The sequence below is a fragment of the Pyrus communis genome, chromosome 4, assembly GCF_963583255.1.
Source record: "Pyrus communis chromosome 4, drPyrComm1.1, whole genome shotgun sequence".
Lineage (NCBI taxonomy): Eukaryota > Viridiplantae > Streptophyta > Magnoliopsida > Rosales > Rosaceae > Pyrus > Pyrus communis.
Genome location: NC_084806.1, coordinates 17976827 through 17996184, shown reverse-complemented (window position 1 = coordinate 17996184; position 19358 = coordinate 17976827). Strand labels below are relative to the sequence as shown.

General features: G+C 35.8%; 2 protein-coding genes across 2 annotated transcripts; one reads left to right on the top strand and one right to left on the bottom strand.

The window, feature by feature from the left end:
• Positions 1 to 8909: 8909 nt before the first annotated feature.
• On the bottom strand, positions 8910 to 9882 carry LOC137730543 (protein SMALL AUXIN UP-REGULATED RNA 51-like). The gene has a single exon (XM_068469529.1). It carries the CDS (start codon positions 9800 to 9802, stop codon positions 9308 to 9310), a length of 495 nt encoding a protein of 164 aa, XP_068325630.1. The 5' UTR covers positions 9803 to 9882; the 3' UTR covers positions 8910 to 9307.
• A 1294-nt stretch (positions 9883 to 11176) lies between these two features.
• Positions 11177 to 18834, top strand: LOC137732410 (galacturonokinase-like). The gene is made up of 14 exons (XM_068471718.1): positions 11177 to 11397; positions 12033 to 12146; positions 12415 to 12486; positions 13221 to 13264; positions 13998 to 14127; positions 15769 to 15834; positions 15921 to 16000; positions 16170 to 16269; positions 17062 to 17237; positions 17488 to 17528; positions 17623 to 17651; positions 17918 to 17987; positions 18109 to 18198; positions 18447 to 18834. The coding sequence occupies exons 1-14, from the start codon at positions 11365 to 11367 to the stop codon at positions 18689 to 18691; spliced, it is 1290 nt and encodes a 429-aa protein (XP_068327819.1). The 5' UTR covers positions 11177 to 11364; the 3' UTR covers positions 18692 to 18834.
• The last annotated feature ends 524 nt before the right edge of the window (positions 18835 to 19358 follow it).

Sequence of the window (19358 nt, the reverse complement as noted above, 5' to 3'; positions counted from 1 at the left end):
TTAAATTACCCTATACTTGAGAAATGACCAAGAATTATTTAGATTGAGATGAATTCATTAATTTACTTGATTTCCAATGAATTCGCTTTAGAATAAAAGTTTTAAAGTCATGGAATTCATTTGGTAAATGATCCATTAGCCATCCCCCTATTAGACACCCAAATGAATTCCACAAAACTTAAACTATAAACTTTTTGTGAGGATTTCCAAATGAAATGAACTGAATTCGACAGTTACTGCCCTGTTCCAACTCAAATGAACTGAATTTAGACTTTAAAGTGCTCAAAACACACTATCACAGTTTGAAATCCTAGACTGATAGCGATGATAGGTGGATATGCAACCTTAACGACACAGGAGAACAAGAGAAAGTACAGAGATAAAAGAGATGCTTTATTTCTCTTTGTCTCATCCTGTTCAAATTGTTTTGCTAATGAAACCAAAACTACTAAGTTCTTCAAAAAGAACAAAGGAAAATCAATTCCTAGTCAAAAGGTGGAAAATCTGAAGCAAAGAGATAACATCTGAAAGCAGGTGTGATAAGTTGTTACCAAATTTAAAACTAAAACAGAAGAATTTGTGGATAAAGTACCTAATCATCAAAAGAAGGTACTGTTCCAGCTATTTGAGGCCAGCAATTACCATGAGGACCTAGCTTGCGGAATTCTCCTCTACGAATAACTGCCTAAACAAATAGAAGATGTTTTGCCATTCATCGAGGTCAATAACCTTTGCATAAGGATCCAACACAATTCTCGGTGTCCCTCTTCAGGCGAAAACTTCCCATCAAATTTGTATCCATAAAGGATATCTTTGAAATCTCCCTTGAGAAGTACATGCCACACATTTCCGGTAAGGAAACCCTTGTTTTCACGTCGAACTCAAGATCCCCGATTTGATCACTATTCATGCACACGTAAATTCATGTGTTTTTGGGAATTTTAGGCTTGTAGGAAGCTTGGTGAGGTCCTTAGGAGTCTCGGGATGGTTCGTTTGAAGGTTTTGGACGTCGGGATCGTGAGTTGCAGGTTTGGCCAGATTTGGTGGAGTTTTTCCTGTGAAATTCCATTGGTTTTAGTGCTTGAAAGTGGTAAGGATTTGTTCATCTAGTTGTAAGCTTCAATTTGGTACCAATTTCATGAAATTTGGGTGAAAAACGAATGAGATATGAAGTTTAGAAAACTTCCCGGTTTTCCGGCGACAGCGATGACGCCGGAGGTTGGCTGGAGAAGACGACAGAATATTCTGTCAGTTTGGACGAAATATTCCTAACGGCGTTAATTAACTTTAACGGAATCTGTCAAATATAACAAAATATTCCTGACAGCGTTAACTGACGCCGTCAGTGTGCCAGGCACGTGCCTGCGCGTGGGCGGCGAGTGTGGCCGTGCCTTGGCCGGCACGTGGGGGCGCGTGCGGTGTCGGAAAATTATTTTAAAAATATGAGGATGTTCGTGAGGTTGAGTAGATCACGTTGGTGTATTTATACACCCTATTTGAGCATTGTATGAGAAGTTATTACCTAGTTTGGGTTATATGCATTAAATTAAATTTTTTATAGTTGTTTCGCATATATATGTGAGACCTATCCCGAGGACGAGCGCAGTCACTCGAGGCAAGGGGGTTACGACCCTTCTACATACCAGTGAGTGGGCTTTTGGTTTTCCATAAATACCTATATACTTTTGATTTTTCCAGAAAATGAAATGAAACGTTTATATGTTTTAAATGCCATGCTTTGCGTTTGCCTAATTAATTATGCATTAGTAGTTGCATATATATATATATATATATATATATATATATATATGTTTGGTGCTGCGGACGCACAAGTAAGTGCTAGGTAAGTTGTGATTTATGTTTATATTTAGTAGTGAATTGGGATGCATAGAGAGCTCATAACCTGCACCCCCGGTGTTAGTGCTCCCGCCCAGAGTAGGGCACAATCCTTCATGTGATGTTCATGATAGGAGCATATTTAGGCGACTTAGTTAGCTTGTTTTCATACATTTATGTTCTTAGTTCATAGTTATTTTAGTAGTTTAACCTATTTTTGTGTGTTTTTAGGTTCATATGGCTAAGGAAGCAAAAAGGTGCATTTTGGAGCATTGTGGAGCAAAATTGGACTTGGAATGGATAACATATGTTTGGAGCAAAAGGAATGGACGAAATTGAAGACCTAAAGGTGTTAGGATTCCTAATCACAAGAGGATTCCTAATCACAAGAGGATTCCTAATCAAAAGAGGAATCCTAGTCAAAGAAGGTTTCCTACTTGAAGTAGGAAAGTTAAGCCAATGTTTCCTATTTTGGTTTAACCTTTCCTAATCCTAAAAGACCTCATGTTTTAGCAACATTGAAGACTCTTATGCATTTTAGGACACAAACCAAGCCTTCCTTGCAACCTAACAATCCTTGCCGTGCACCCCGTATACTTTCCTTTCCTTGCCGTGCAAGGGAGGTCCTTGTTTCCTATTCTATGTCATAAAACCACATTCCTTTTCACCCCAATCTCAGCCGCACCTTACATACATTTTCTATCTCAAATCCTTGCCTAATTTCAACATTGAATCACTTTCCCTTTTCATACAATTTGTGCCGCAAGTTTCCTTCCCCTTTCCCTTTGATTTCTAATTTTTATATATCCTTTTCCTTATGGATTTGGGGTTGAATCCTTTCCAAAACTATGTAATAAACCTTAGGATTCTTTCTCTCAAATAAATACCAAAGCCGCACCCCTTATTCTACCCTAATCATTCACCCAAACAATCTGCCATCCTTCATCCTTTCTCCAACCCTTTGCCGCAGCCTTCCAACCCTTCTTCCACCATTCATACACTTCCATACCTTCACCCAAACACCCATACACCATTCCCAACCTTTGCTGCACCACCCTACCAACCTAAATCCATTCATGACCCAAAAATCCATCCAAAATCACCCAAGAACTCTTGTGCCGCAACCTTGCAAGGAAGAAGAAGAGAAGAAGAAGCCTTGAACGTTTGTGCATTCAAGTTGGAGTGTTGAAAACATTTTTAGGTGTAATCTATCTTTTGTTTTCAATGTTTAATTCAATTTTCCATTGTTTTGTTGTGAACATGAGAGACTAAACTTGTTTTAGCTAGGGGAGGCTTTGAAACCATGATTACGTTTATAATATGAGTTGATTAATTCCAGTTGTGATTTCATAAATTGTGAATGCAATTTACTTAACCGTTTGATGGATAACTTATTCTTGTATGTTGATTAGGGAGGTCTACTTAATTTGCATGCTTGAATTTGGTGCTAGAATATAAGAGAGTTTCACATAATCGTCACAAACTTATATTCACAAGTAGTTAAGGTTGTTTTCACAATCATGTTAAGTAAATTCCTAGCATGAGTATCATGATGTCATAGTTACAAGTGCTTTGTCAATACTTATGATTTTCATTGAACGTAATGATCTTTGATTGTATCTCTATTATGATGTCATGTAGGGAACTTTTGAAGAATGCTTTGGGTTGTCGTATGATGTCATCCAATCCAATAACTTAAGGAAAATCTGAGGGTTAATTAGTGATGTCACGGTTAATCTGGGGTGTTGAGGTTCATTGTTTATCGGAAAAGCAACTGGAAATCAATTTATGTTTGAATATATCATGTGTGGAAAAGTATCCTCTAGCTATCTAATCATCCATTGGTTTTCCCAAATTTGTCCAAATCTCTTCTAAGTCTTTTAGTTACTTGTTTTTTTCTCTTAAATTCGTCCAAAACCCAATCCCCTTTACTTGTTTCAAATCTGTCCTAAAGAGTGCTTTTGAGTCTTTTGAGTCAAAATCAATTCTATTTTCGTCCAAATTAAGTCCTAGAGTATAAATTGAGTCTTTTTGATTGTTTTGAGTCTTTTAAGTTTGTTTTGAGTCATATAAGTTTAGTCAAGAGTCTTTGAGTTTGTTTAAGTGTTTTTAAGCATATTTTTGTATCTTTGAGTCAGTTTTCATTAGATTAGCAATCCCTCCTAATCCCCGGCCTAGAACGATCCCTACTTATATCTATACTACAATTGTCAAAAAGAGGGTTTAAACGCTCATCTTGGATCCAAGTTAGGTGCACAGTCCTGTCGTATAGACCACTTTAGGTGGTTCTGACTCATAGGTGACCCGTGATTATTAGCCCAGTCTTCGCGTGATCGTAGCACTTGAGCGTATTTATTTACACCCAGTCTTGTCGTACAGACCACTTTAGGTGGTTCCGACTCATGTGCAGGTATAGTTAGTGAGTTGTGGATTTAAGCTCTAGATTCAGCCGTACAGGTCATGTTAGGTGACTCCGGCTGACAGATTATATGACATTGATTGACATTACCTGAGTACTTGCATTTTGTTCAAAGGCATTCGGCATGGCATATTTTATGAGCATGTTATATATATGTATGTATGTATATTCTATTTTCTGGGAAACTATACAGGTTTTACGGCGAGGGGTTAGAACTATTGTTAGTGAAATGATTTTGAAAAGCTTTGTTTTTGCCCACTCACGCTTTCTGTTTTGCGCCCCTCCAGGTTCTAGTTTGGATAGCTCATTTGGTGGCTCTCAAGGGATTCATGGCATATCTGACAGATTATCACCAGTGTAGGACGACCTCTGGGTGTGTTTATTTAGCGTTTATTCCCTGGACTGCACTAGGTGTTCTGTGCTCTGAATATTGTTTTTCACACTTACGCTTGCACTTGTATGTTATCTACTTAGTGTATAGCTTGGTTTTTATTTATTCGTACTTTTATTATTATTTTTAGCTTCCGTATTGTGTACATGGTTACGTCACATTCACGTGACGGCCAACATACTCTGATCTCGGTCGGGGTGTGTCAATTTTAGTAATCACATTAAATTTCATTCCGATTTATGTGAATTAGTAAATAGTTTATATAAATCAATATTATTCATACTCTGATTCCAGCCAATTTTAGTAAACATTTTTAACAGGAATTTGATTCTGATTCCACCTCATTCCAATTCCTCCTCAATCCAATTCCTTATCAATTCAATTCCTCTCAATCTGATTACGGATTAGTAAACGAGCCTCAAATTGTTCCCATCATACTTCTCTAATAGTTGATATATACCTATCATTTAAAAATGACCTAAGTATCGTTTATATCCTCGAAGGCAAGTTCAACAATTTTCTAGCAAGTAGTTTGTAGTATCGTTGAAAGCCAAAGCAATAATATATACTCTATGCATAATTCGCTGGAAGAACGTGATTTTCGTATATCCGTTTTATTTTTCCGCACACTTGTTTATTTAAGTTTATTTGTTCTTTAAATGTTGGATATAATTCATGGAACCTAACTGAGTTCTTTTCATGGATGTATTGGAATCAGTTGCCTTGTACGTATAACAATAAAAACGGCCAAACTGACGAGTCAGCACTGGAATCTCAGTTCTTAGGTGCAGTCTGAAGGAGATAGATTCTCTGCCCTCCCACTTCCCATGCCCTCTTGTTTTGTGTGGTCACGGTTAAGCCACGTTAAAATTTTATATTGTTTTTTTTTATATATAGAAATAATAAGACAAAAATGAATAGTAATATAAAATGTTGACGTAACTTAACCGTAACCACATAAACAGAATGACACGGGAAGCGGGAAGGCAGAGAATCTGCCTTCCGAGTCTGAAACGGCATCTTTTCCTCTTGAAAATAGAGGACTGTAGCAACAGAACACTAATAATTACGGGGTATTTCTCAAATTTGTCAAGTATTATCCATTTACCAAAACAATATTTTATTTTTGAGGTGAATACAATATTCAACTATAAGTTAGAGAAAATCACGGGTTGTTTTTCAAATGATCCTAATTCCCCATTCCCATGTGCACGTTTGGTGGCTTGTTTTTCATTTGATTACCATAAATTAAATACCATTATAATATTGGAGATTTTGAATTTCATTTCAACCCAATGTGGTCAAACTTTGTTTGGTAGTTCTATTTAGTTTTAAGGGGTTAAGTTTGTTGAGGATGGGATGATCATCTAATTGGCTAACCGTTTCAGTTTTAGGGCTCTGTTCTGTAAAATTATTTTAGTTGTTTAAAACTATTATACGAGCCATTAGTTGTTGGAGAAAGCTGTGAATTCAAATTTCAAAAATAATTATTGATAAAAATAATTACGAAGATGAGATTGTTTACATGGCAACTTGTATCATGTGATTTGTAGTCTAAATTATTAAGGGACTATTTGATTTTTTTTTTTTTTTGTTCTTTTTAAAAAGCGGGACAATTGGTGGTAATTTAAGGTTATTCACCATTTTCGAACCCAGAGAGGCTATAAGGAGTTTCACCTTACCTGCGGTCACAATAAAGGAAACTCACCAACTCGGAGTATCAAATCGAGAGAGAAAATTTTATAAACCGATTTACATACATTCTTTTGTTTGAACTTAAGCCGTAACAAGTAATTTTAACTTTTAGTATTGTGGAGTGGGTGTGATAGAATAAAGCCGTAGGAGATAAAACTAAAAAGCGATGAGTGGGGGGTTATTTTATTTATTTTTATTTATATTATATTTTTTTGGGGTGGTGGTGCCCAAAAATTTGTCGTACGATTCGAAAGGTTTGGAAATTTTGCTTTCAGACTTTTAGTTATGAAAAGTCTGTCCGTAGCACGTCTCCGTAGCCACTGACTCCATGTGCAGTTTTCAGTAAAAAAATCATATCCTCGTCCTCTGCAACTCTTTCACAACAAAAAATTAATAAATTCATCGCTCTAATTACCATTTCAAAACGGCATTTTTAATTTTATTTTTAGTAGTCCTACATCACTATTTTTTTGTTGCATCTGTTAAATTGAATGTTTATGTAAGTAAGAGGTCTAGTAATAATATTTTTTACTTATAAGTGAGAGTTTTTAAATTTAATTCTCATCAAATGAAAATTTGAACCACATTGTTGCTAGTTCATTATGAGATTAAGCCCACTCCTTCTCTTTATTAAAAATAATTTCGTATGTTAAAAAAAAAAAAAGCAGTTCATATCATGTTTCCTTGCAATTAAGTCATCTTTAAAATTTAATCTCGCCTCCTAATTTTAAGGTAAAACTCTATTTTACTTGAATTTTTAACACAATGATGGTTGTCTTACTTTTTTTATTTATTTATGTTTCTAAAGAAATTATTTTTTATTGAAATTTCGTAGTCTTAACTGTGGTCTACTTGACTTTTTAACACAGTAACGGTTTTTGCACACTTCTGTTTTTGCTTTTGTATCTGCCCTTGATTTAGGGTCATATTCAAAAGAAATTATGTTTAACCGAATTTCGTATATGTTGCATGTATGGTGAATCACTAACTTTTGCGTGAAGTCCTCGTGACCAGTATGATTAAACTTTATCGCTATTCAAACGGAGATTTTTTTTATTGATAAAAGGGATATTTTTCTTTTTATCTTTATATTCAATTGGAAATTCTTGTAATGAGAGTTATTTATCCTTATCTAGTCTTGTTTTTCGAGAGTCTCATGACGAGAGAGAGAGAGAGAGAGAGAGAGAGAGAGAGAGAGAGAGAGAGAGAGAGAGAGAGAGAGAGAGAGAGAGAGAGAGAGAGAGAGAGAGAGTTACATGAGCTACTCCCTAACTGATGAGGAGAAAAATGTTCCATGCAGGTAGTTTTTTTCTGGGTCGAAATGTTACATGCACGTATAAGAAGCACATCCAAACACATCCATCCAGTCAACTATAATTAGTGGATAACATGTCACAGGACTTCTAAACTTTTGACCCGTAAAAACGACTCGATTAAATGCAAGCACAGCTTAGTAAGAAAATGAACATAAAATTTTTCAAAGTGCTGTAGAATGTAAAAAAATTATTCAGTATTCAGAATCAAATCAATAATCATGCATATTGTTTATTAAAATGTGTGATTTTAATTCTACGTAAAATGAATGCTATAAATTTTTATTTTCATTGTCATTTTTATAAAATGTTAATCGTTAAATTTGATTTTTACAAGTATTAAAATTTTTATTTTCAATCGCAATAATTCATTTATCCTACCAACTTACTTACAATTAAATGGAGATCAAAATTTTGGAAACCCATGAGAATCCATTGTCATGGTGCACAATTTTCTGTTTCCTTTAAAAAAAATTTCAAAAGCACAAGTCCTTCATCCAAAAATGTAATATAATTATAAATGCAAGGAAAGTTATTAGCAACTAAAAAAGATATCTTCAAACTCTTTCATTTTTCATTTTTAACCAACAAAAGTGTGTTATAACTTTTTCGGACTAACAATAAACAACTCCTTAAACAAAACTCTCGTCATTTTCAACAAAACCCTCATCAGCACCTCCAAAAAATCATACCAACTAGACACAGCTAAAAACATTGGGATTATTGATATTAAATATATGCTTAGCTAAAGCCAATGGGATTATTGATATTATATATATGCTTGCTTGCATTTAGAGTATACAATATTTTCAGAATCTTTCAACAATCAGTTGCAGAGACGTTTAATCCTACATGCTACATGGGTTATGGTTGGAATTTTGAGACCTACAAGGGGCCTACTTCCTTGGCAAACTCCATCTCCACCAAAATTTAATAAATTTAATTAAGAAAAGAAATTAACTCCAAACATGATAACTATGCTCTTAATGACTTATTTACTAATCCGTAATTGAATTGAAACGAATTGAATTGAGATGGCGTTAATCATATGCTTAGTAAAATTTATGAAGTTGGCTACACTCGAATTCGAATCTTGAATTCTTGTAACTCGTACATTTAGATTAGAATATCTCCGAGTAAAAACAACTGCAAAATTGTAAACAAAAATAAAGTAGTCAATGTCAAACGAAATAACATTGGAGCTTTTTAATTAAAAATGTAATCTTCGAATAATCGTAAGTCGAAAGCACGTACGGAACATTAATGTTAAAAAATCCATTAATTGCCAAGAAATTTCAAATCCATCCATTGCTAAACATACTCCTAACATTTCATCATCATCAACTAACAGCATCATTACAACTTATGCCTAGAAAAAAAGAAACCCAAAAGAAAAACGGAGTTCAACAACTACATCTCGTTGAAATCCCACCAAAGCAATTTTCAGAGATGGGTTTTCAAGGATGGCTCTGAACCAAAAATCCCTACCAAAAAAGTTAAAAAAAAAAAAAACCCAATCAAAATCCATGAGCGCTCCTGCCAATCTGCATTTACAATCCCCTAATCACTAAAATCCTTTTCCCAAAAACACCAAAGGCATTAGAGACATTCAAATTTAGCTTCTAATGACATCCAGAAAAAAACTTTACTCCATCAGCCACTCGCTCTCTGCAGCAGAGGAGTGAAGGCATGGCAACCCGAATTCTTCGCGGCAGCATTTTTCGCCGAGTCCTTGCACGAATCGACGAAACCTACCTCAGATACCACCTTCCAGAACTCCTCCAATCCCAGCCGTCCAAACCTGCTCTCATCCCTCTCGAGAAGCATCAAGATCTCTTTGAAAAAGACAACTTCGCAGGGCAAGACCAGGCCTCCGTTGCACTGGAATCCAAACTCCTCCTCGGCCTTGTTCAGCAATCCGACGAAAACTGGGAGGTTCACAAACCGGGCCGGGATCACGAATCGGATTCGCTCCGACCCCACGTAGACCGCCAAGAATCCGGAGGGAATGCGCCGGTTTGAGCCGTCGGAGTCGTTGTTGGAGAGCACGGAGCGGCGGCGGAGACTCGTGAGTTTCCAGCGCATCACAAGCTGCTTGAGGCGCACTATTTGGCGGATCTTCTCGACCTTCTTCATGGCAGTCGCCATTGTTGCAGAGCGAAGGAGAGAGGAAGAGGCAGAGAGAATGAGAGCCTGTGTGATGGTTTGGGAGAGGGAGGAAGTGGAAAGAAATTGAATAAGTTTTTAAGTGTGGAAATGGAGTCCGTGATTTGGAATTGGAATGATTGTGTTTTTGTTTTTTCGAATTGACCAATTTGCCCTTTTGGATTATCTTCATTAATTTGCCCTTTTGTGTTTTTGGTAGAGAAATCGGTGGTGTTTTTGCTGATGTGCTTTGTTTGGAGGCTTGGCTAAATAATTCTAAAGCCCAATGGACTCTTATTTTAGTTCACCTCTCCAATGAATTTGTTGACTTGTTTAGTTATTTATGGAAAGAATTTCGTTTCTTTAAAATAGGATTAGTTAGTGATTTCGTTATGCTAGTTTATTTTTTGGAGAGCCGAGAAGAGTTACAAACCCATTTCAGCATCTTTCTGGCCATCATTGTGTGATTCACTAACGTCAGGAATCGAATTCAGAACGTGCCGTGTGGTGTGCACGATTAATTTACTTTATATAACAAAGTTCAAAAGGACAAAGTATGCTAACAATAAGAAAAGTTGTCTGAAGTATTTTTCGAAAGTTTTGTAAGGGACGTTTTATATTAAATGATTCATATACCTAATAATGATATGATTATTTAAGCGTCATCACGTTAAAAAAAACCTATTACTTTATAAGTAAACCCCAAATCAATTTTAACATGTATCCTAAAATTATTATTTTTCAATGTCTTAAAGTCACTCCCACCCTCGGTTCGTGACATCAAATCATATGGATGCGACTTAGCTGGGCACTCAAATTCTAATTCCATATCTACCGTTAATAAAAATCTTGCATACATGTTTCTGATTGACTCCAATATTAACATCAAACAACTACAAAATCAAATGTAGCATCTTGGGATACAAAAGGAGAACCAACATTGCACCCCCGACTTCCAGTTTGTTGGCGTAGCAATCTTGTCGTTAATACGGTTTTTATGAAAGTGCTTCGTGCAAAAACACTTTTAATAAAATAAAACCGCTAATAGGCAAAAATGGTGTCTTACAAAACAAATAGGTACTTAGCTTGGGTTTACAACTTTTTTGTTGAGTACATCGATATTTTTACACTAAAGAGAGGGGAAGTTTGGTTAAGCCATATAATGGACAGTTTAATTTGGTATCGAATTCGTCGTTAACGAGTTTAGAACTTAAAACTTCTCATTTCTAAATGAAACAGGAATATCACCAGACCGTTGGGTTTACAACTTTACACCAAAAAGAAAAGAAAAAAAAAACAGGTAGCTGAAAACGGATACGTGTAAATAACCGGAAAACAGTTGATATGACGTTTTAACCGCGCATATGGCCGCTAGGCTGGCCCACCTGACTGCCCAACAACGATTTTCCTTGAATTTCACATCATCTCTTCTCTCTCCCGCCCTGAGATCCAACCATCTCTTATGCTAAATCTACAGCATAAAACGCTCCTGCATTTGCATTATTAGGCTCGATTGCATTTTGGATTGGATTGGATTGCTCAATTCTGGCAGAGCATTTGGGAAGATGGCTGGATCGTCTTGGCCTTCTGAAGCTCAGGTACTCTTTGATCCTCTAAGATTTCATTAGGGTTCATGCAATTTTTCATCCACATTCGGGTTTATTGGAAGGAAGCAGCCTGCATAGTTATCAGTTTTCAGGGAAAACCACAATGGTTACTATCAAAACTTAAAAGCCGACAGCTTTGCGCAAGTTGTGGATTGCCCTGGTGGATTGGGCATTCCTCTTCACTCCAATGTGTTCCGGATTCACAACCCTCCCCCCTCCCCCCTCCCCCCTCCCCCCTTCGCCTTAGTATATAGCTTATAGTAGTAATCGCTCGTAGTAAGGGAAAAAAAAAGCTGCCCGCTTTGGTTAACTCATAAGATTGGAGCAATTGTTTTATTGAATTTAAGTCACTTGTTTAATTGTATTTCAATATTAACAAACCACTGCTAAGCTGAAATATTCTAGCTTTTCGAAGCAAGAATTGGGTTGGCATTGGTTATATAAAAGCAGGAATAAATTTTTGAATGCTAATTAAACTTTGCCTTTGGAATTGTTCTTCACTGTGGGTGGAATTCTTTGGACCCTATCTTCGGAGACTGTATTATCATTTTCCAATATTGTCGTGATCATAAATGTTATTTTGTATGGTAAAACTATTTATGTAGATGTTCTTTTGTATGCTACAGCTAAATGGAATTAGACAGATAGTTTCAGAAATGGCTGGGACAGGTAGTGAAGAAGTTCGTGTCGTAGTTTCTCCTTATCGAATTTGTCCATTGGGAGCTCATATTGATCATCAGGTTAGTCTTATGTAGCTCGTTTTTATCATTTGATGATATGCTCATGTCGACCTCCTGATGATCTCATTTCAGTAGATTATTAAACTTGATTTGTCCAAGTCTCTGTTCATAGAATTCTATGTAACAAAAACCTATGCATGTTAGTTGATTGCTTAATTTTATCAAGCTTTCTGTGAGATACCACACTATATTGTTTTCATTACATTTACTTTTTTTGGGTAATACGAAAAAAGTATATTCATTATTCATTTATTTTAAATGGTTGCAGGGCGGGACTGTATCAGCTATGACAATTAACAAGGGAATACTTTTAGGTTTTGTTCCTTCTGGTGACACCCAGGTAAATATAGAAACACTATTTTAACCTTTCAAAGCATGGATCCCTTTTCAGTGGTTTTTCTCTTCACTGTTTTAGAAAAACCAAGGATAAAGAAATTTCTAAGAAGACATGTAATCTCTAGGAATGTAATGTAACTAAGATGTAGTTACCGGAAAAACTATAATCTTAAAATATTGGGAAAGATGGACAAATAGAACCTTTTACAAATTTTCAATAAAGAGATGGAACTTTATCAAGAAAGGGACACTAATAAAGATTTGTAAAAGGTTCTATTTGTGCATGCTTCTCTAAAGCTTTTAGAATGCTTTGGGACTATGAATGATTCATAGAGTATGAGCTCGTTTGAGAAGTGCTTTTAAATGACTAAAAGTGCTTTAGAGAAAATGTTTTTGGGTTCCAAAAGCACTTGAAGTGCTTTTCCAGAATTATCTTGCATTTTTACTAAGGATTGGTTTCAAAAACATTTTCTCTTAAAGCACTTTCCAAACAAGCTGTATCTCATCATCGTGTGCATGAATTGGTTTACTCAGACCTGAAGCTGAACATTGTTTGTCATGTAGAACAAAAGGTCTCAAAATTCTGTGAATGCTTTGGATACATGAGGCATTGAACAAAAACTTATACCAGAGAAACTTATAAACTAAACCATGAAAGTTAAACATTAAAGTTAGTTTCCTCATAATTGGTCTTGATTGTATTTATCTGCATGCTGAGCCATTGAACTCTTGCTGTAGGTTATACTGCGTTCAGGACAGTTTAAGGGTGAATGTCGGTTCAGGTGTGGGGTCTTTTCTCATGGTATTTCTATATTTTATGCATTCTTTCATCAATTTATTTTAAATACATGCTTACCGAGTTCCCAAAGTTTTATCAAAATTAGAAAAAATCTACACCTGTTAGAAAATAACAGATTTTATGGGTGTACTAAAGAATAGCCAAATATTAGGTGTTACAGCCTTTGTTTTGGTGCCTAGGCCTTCGGTTTGCGGTGTCCTATGCGCTCAGTTTTGGCTATCTTCAGAATTTTTGGCAAAAACTGTTATTCCTTACTGGCGATACTGGGTGTCTTATGACATGGTTATGCATAATAAAGATATTGAATTATCGTTGCCTTGATAAGGTTTGGTCGAGCAAAAGTTTATCTGCATGACGAACATGTTGTAACTGTTGGCACCAAGGCCTTGTCAAAAACTTAGCGAGGGATTAAGTTGAGGAGCCTGTAGTTTTACAAATGTGGAGAAGCTTGAACCCTTAAGTAGGCTTTGGTCTGCGTGAAAAGGGTGACCACTATTACACTAATGAGTTGAGTCATAGTTTGGTAGACAATTTTTCATTTTTATTGAATTTTTAACTTGACTGAAGTTAACAGGAATCTACTTCAGTAAGATAGAAACATATATACTGATCTTATGTCTGTTATCATGTCGCATTTACTGAAGTTGAGTATTCCTATTTTCTGTATGAATCATGTGACATTCGGTGAATTTGATTATTCACTATTGGTTTTATAGAGTTGATGAAGTTCAGTGCCCTTGGAAGTATGCAGCTGATGCTTCCAAAATAGATGAAGAAAGTGATTGGGGAAGTTATGCGAGAGGAGCCTTATATGCATTACAGAGTAGGCAGAACTCCCTTGCCCAGGTTAGAGATATTTCTCTAATGACCTCCTTTTTTCTGATTAGTTGAATAATAATAATAATTATTATTATTGTTATTTTAATTTAGGGAGTTGTTATTAGCACTCCAAAAATCTCATTTGGCACTCCAAACTTTCTATAATTAGAAAGAAAAATACACTTATGAGGAATTTAGAATGAGATTTTTGGAGTGCTAATAACAGTCCCCTTAATATATTGAACATATTATTTCTTTGCACTTCTTAATTGACCCATGGTAGCATTTTTTCACCATTGTTTTGGTTTATTATACTAAAAGCATAACTGTGGCAGAACTCCATAGTTTGCATTCAGTTGTCTAAAATTGAATGATACTCAAGTAGGCTACCTGGGTATCAAGGCACTGGCAATACTATATGTGGAAGATTCTTTCCGGTTACATTAATTTGATTTGCTCCAGATTTACGATTATTTGCCCTATCTTTTCTAAAGCAAGTATATCAAGCCTGCTCGTTCTAACACCTAACTGTCACGCTACTTCAGATTGCCTAACTCTCCCTTGAAGCTACTGTTGGTGTTCCTTTCTTAAGACACACCCCTCTGTTTGATTTACCTTTCTACCCTTGCACGTTAAAATCTCTCAGTTGGATATAAGCAGAATTAGACAAAGGTTCCTCAGTATAAATTTGGTCACATTTATCTTTTTCTGGGCTCGACATGGTATACATTTTCAGGAATTTACAAAGTCACAAGATTAATATTACTTGGACATGCAGGCATTTCTGAGCACTTTTGCACACAGTTTAGAACTATGGCCAAATTCCGTAGCTTGCATTCAGTGGTATGAATTGAGTGATGGTGTTATATTCAAGTAAGCCATTTGGTACCAAGGCACTGGGAATCTCATAAATGGAAGATTGCTTCCGTTACATTCATTTGATTTGTTCCAGATTTATGATTTATGGTCCTATCTTTTTTATATCTTGGATTAGTTAGTTGTGGAGATTTCATCCATTTGAAAAACATGTTTAGAAATGAATAGCAAGTATGTAAGAGATCTCTAGAGGATGCTGGCTCGTTTTGACACCTAACTGTTTGCTACTTGGGGTTGCCTAAGCTACCTTTTGCTATTCCTTTCCTAACTTCTTGAGACATACCTCTTTGTTTGATTTGCCGTTCTACCATTGCCTGTTAAAGTCACTTGGTTGGATATAAACAATGACCAAACTTGGACAAAGGGCCCCCAACATGGTAGCTTTTATCTCCTTCTGGGCTTTACAATCTGTACATTTTCAGGCATGGTCTACCTTAAAGAATCACGATTAAATTTACGGTATCTTAGGCAGGACCATGTCCTGGACAAATAAGGACCTTTATCTGGTACCCGATATTGCATCAAGCATTGAATTGTGATTGGCTGCGATCAAAATTTATTCAGGTCCACCATCCACAGAAGTTTCTTCCATTTTTATATCCATGAGTCCAGTTTATTACATTCTGCGATGCTTGTTAGGTAGCTACCATCCATCTTGAAGATTTGTGTGCAAAGTCTTGGTACACACCATTTTATGGGCATTTTTCTTTGCATATGATGCCTTGTCTAATGATTCTATACAATCTTTAATTAAATAGTTATACACAAGGTTATTTGTTTCACGTGTTGTAGGGTATCATTGGATATATAATTGGTCCTGAAGGTATGGACAGTTCAGGCCTTAGCTCTTCTGCTGCTGTAAGTTTGTCTTCCTTGTTGATCAATGACAAGAAAAGATTGTATTGAAAATATTCCTGTTAATCTTACATTTACATGTTTGACAGGTCGGTGTAGCTTACCTATTGGCTTTGGAAACTGCAAATAATCTAACAGTGTCCCCTGAAGAAAATATTGAGTATGATCGGTAGGTTTCTTTAGCATTTGAGGGTCCAACACTTGGACCAACAATTAGTTTATACTTTGACACACAAACCTCCCTACCGGAAGTCCTCTCACCAGCGCTAGAGGGTCCAACAAGTGTAACTCACATATATTGCTATATCAAACCTTTTAACGAATTTTGGTTGTTGTAGGTTGATTGAAAATGAATTTTGGGGCCTGCGAAATGGTATATTGGATCAATCAGCCATATTGCTTTCGAGCTATGGTTGTCTATTGTGCATGAACTGCAAGGTAGTGCACAATTTGTCTTATGTTTTAATAAGTAAATTTATATATAGTGGTTTCATTTCAAGTGCCGTCTTATTCTATTCCTGATATGTTGGTCTTGTTTTTCAGTTTTGATGCTTTTTAACGTAGATGCACTCTGTATATTTGTTACGTTACATTGACTTGAATGATCCAGTCATCATCTTGATTCCCTTTACTGAATCTTTTAGCACTTTGAATTGTATGGATGAATTCTTATAGAAGTTACATTCTGGCTGCTGCTTTGTAATGATCTGTCTAGAAAGATCTGCTTGTGCCTGAATCAGATTACATCGTAACTCTTATAGATTTCAGCAACTGATGTTTTGTATTACATAAAAGGGCTACGTATATGATTTCAGTTACATGTTTAATTTGTGATTATAAATGGATGGAATCACAAAATGATATAATCTGCCTAATTCCTCAATACTAAAGGTGTACCAAATAAAGCTGTAAATTTATAAATATAGCTTCAACCATACTAACATTGAAACAAACTAGCATTTGAGCTTAGACTTAAATTACTAATAAAGTAGAATTTTGTCTGCACCTCAAAGCATAATACTGTTCTAATCGGTACAGTGCTTTTATTTTGTTGCAATCTTATTTTATTTTATTTTTTTGTAAGTTTTCGCTTTTGCTATACTACAGATTGTAGTCTGATATGTCTTATTCATTTTCTTGATCTTTTTCCTTTTATAACCACATATCAGATTCTGTTCTAATTTTGAGTAGTAGCAACACGGCGTCTCATAATGTAGATTGCATGTGCAGACTAAAGAACATAATCTTATACACCCACCAAAACTGGGAGTGAACCACGAGACTGAGTGGCAGGAAGCATACAAAATATTATTGGCATTTTCAGGCTTGAAGCATAATTTGACTGTCCATCCTGGATATAATCATCGAGTTGTAGAGTGTCGAGAAGCTGCAACAGTTCTTTTGAAGTAAGATCCATTTCCCTTGTAAACGATAATAAATTTACCCCTTTCTTGATTTTAATTAAGTATTTAGACCATGATGTTTTTCTTCTAGTCGTTTTTGGTTGGTGGTGGTTTGCGTTGAATCCATATGCCATCATCCATTTATTTTTCACACGACTCCATCTTATTGTTGAATGCTATACCAAACTCCATATTTGTCTTCCTGTTTAGACTATTGATCCCTGGCTGACATACGTTTTTCTCCTTTTACCAGTGCATCCGGAGGTGGTGCAGCAGAGCCGCTCCTATCCAATGGCTAGTACCTTTACCTCACCTTGTCAAGTTTAATATGCATTCCTATTTTTTGAATAATGATATTGATTGACTGCCTTTTTCCATCTACAAACAGTTGACCCAGAAGTTTATCAGACTCACAAGGTAAGAAATTTTGTCTAGAACACCTGACCATTTGTCATTGTATGTAGTTTTGAAAGGCTGGTATTAGGAAAATGGTTGGCTGCCCAGTAACAAGCACAAATCGTAGATATCGTTTAATGAAAGAAAAATGAACAATGAATAAACATAGAATAATATTCGTGATGCACACGTTATTGATAAATTTAAAGTGTTTGTTACATTAACATTGCAATGGTCGGCATCTAAATACGAGGGTGTGATGACTTATCAATAACTCTCTCTTGCAGCACATATTAGAACCTAATCTATCCAAGAGAGCGGAGCATTATTTCTCAGAGAATATGCGGGTTAGCAAAGGTATTACCGAATCTGCATGGTCACTAATCTAAATTTCAAAAGTATTATGTCATTCTAGTTTCTATGTTATTCTTTGCTTTATTGATTTATAACTACTTAAAATACTGTGTTTCTTTTCCAGGACTCGAAGCTTGGGCTTCGGGCAGGTTCAAAGATTTTGGAATGCTCATTTCAGAATCTGGCCTAAGTTCTATTCAGAACTATGAATGCGGTATTATTTACTCTCCTTTGTTCTTAGCTACTGCTTTGTTTTCTTAAGCATCCTCCACAATATTCGTAATCACGGTGCATGGAAAATGATAAATATATTCAATTGAAATGATTAAAAGAATGAAGTCGTGTTTGGGCAGCACGGGGACTTTATTGAATTACCCTTATTATTTGAATGATGTTTCCTCTTGTCTGCCCCTGGAAGCAAAGGATCAATTGGGTTTTAACTTGATGTCGTAATTGTTTAAGGTTCTGAACCGCTGATACAACTGCGCGAGATCCTTCTAAGGGCTCCTGGTGTCTATGGAGCACGGTTCAGTGGTGCTGGATTTAGAGGTTGCTGCGTTGCATTAGTGGATACTGGTCATGCCGATGAAGCTGCATCATTTGTCAGGGAAGAGTATGACAAGGTCCAACCTGAGTTGGCAAGTCAGTTAAACCATGATACAGCGGTTATGATATGCGAGGCTGGTGATTGTGCCCGTGTTATTTGAGACCGTCTATCAATCTCAATTATTTGTTCAAAATTTTAATCATTTCATTCATTGCATTGAACTTTGACGTGAGCCTTGATTAGAACTAGCAAATACGAATGTAGGATATTGGGTATTGAAAAGAAAGCTTCTATATAAATATCTACAACATATGACACTGATATCTATCCATTTTTTCTTGTGGTGGTTTAACAAATTTGATCTTTAATCATTTTAACCAACTCCGCCACTATTTTTTTTTTAATTCATTTATACTTTGGACCAACGTAATCGTGATCCATTCTTTTCAATTATTACATAACAAAACAAAACTTGGGGAGGAATATACCTAAATCCCCTACTAGTCTTGGTTACTAAATCAATCAATCTTGAAACATCCGTATAAAACAAGATAGTAAACATATATGCACTACAACTGGCTTCATAACATAACATGAATACTTTGGGGTGTATTCAATTGAGAATTTAGAGTATTGTAAAGGTGTTTTAAATTTAGGTATTCATTAAGGTGTATATAGTTAGAATTTTATGGGTTTATGAAAGTAAAACTTACATGGAACAGGTATATTGCCGCATAATGGCCCCTCCAATAATGTATTGCGTGTGTAAATTTTTCCCCACATACCAATGCACTATTGGACCAGGATGCTATAATGAGGGTAAACTC

Coding starts and splice junctions, on each gene's coding strand:
- LOC137730543 (XM_068469529.1), bottom strand. CDS start 9,802: ATGGCGACTGCCATGAAGAAGGTCGAGAAGATCCGCCAAATAGTGCGC.
- LOC137732410 (XM_068471718.1), top strand. CDS start 11,365: ATGGCTGGATCGTCTTGGCCTTCTGAAGCTCAG. Junction 12,487..13,220: donor TTCCTTCTGGTGACACCCAG/GTAAATATAGAA, acceptor CTCTTGCTGTAG/GTTATACTGCGTTCAGGACA. Junction 17,652..17,917: donor AAGTTTATCAGACTCACAAG/GTAAGAAATTTT, acceptor TCTCTCTTGCAG/CACATATTAGAACCTAATCT.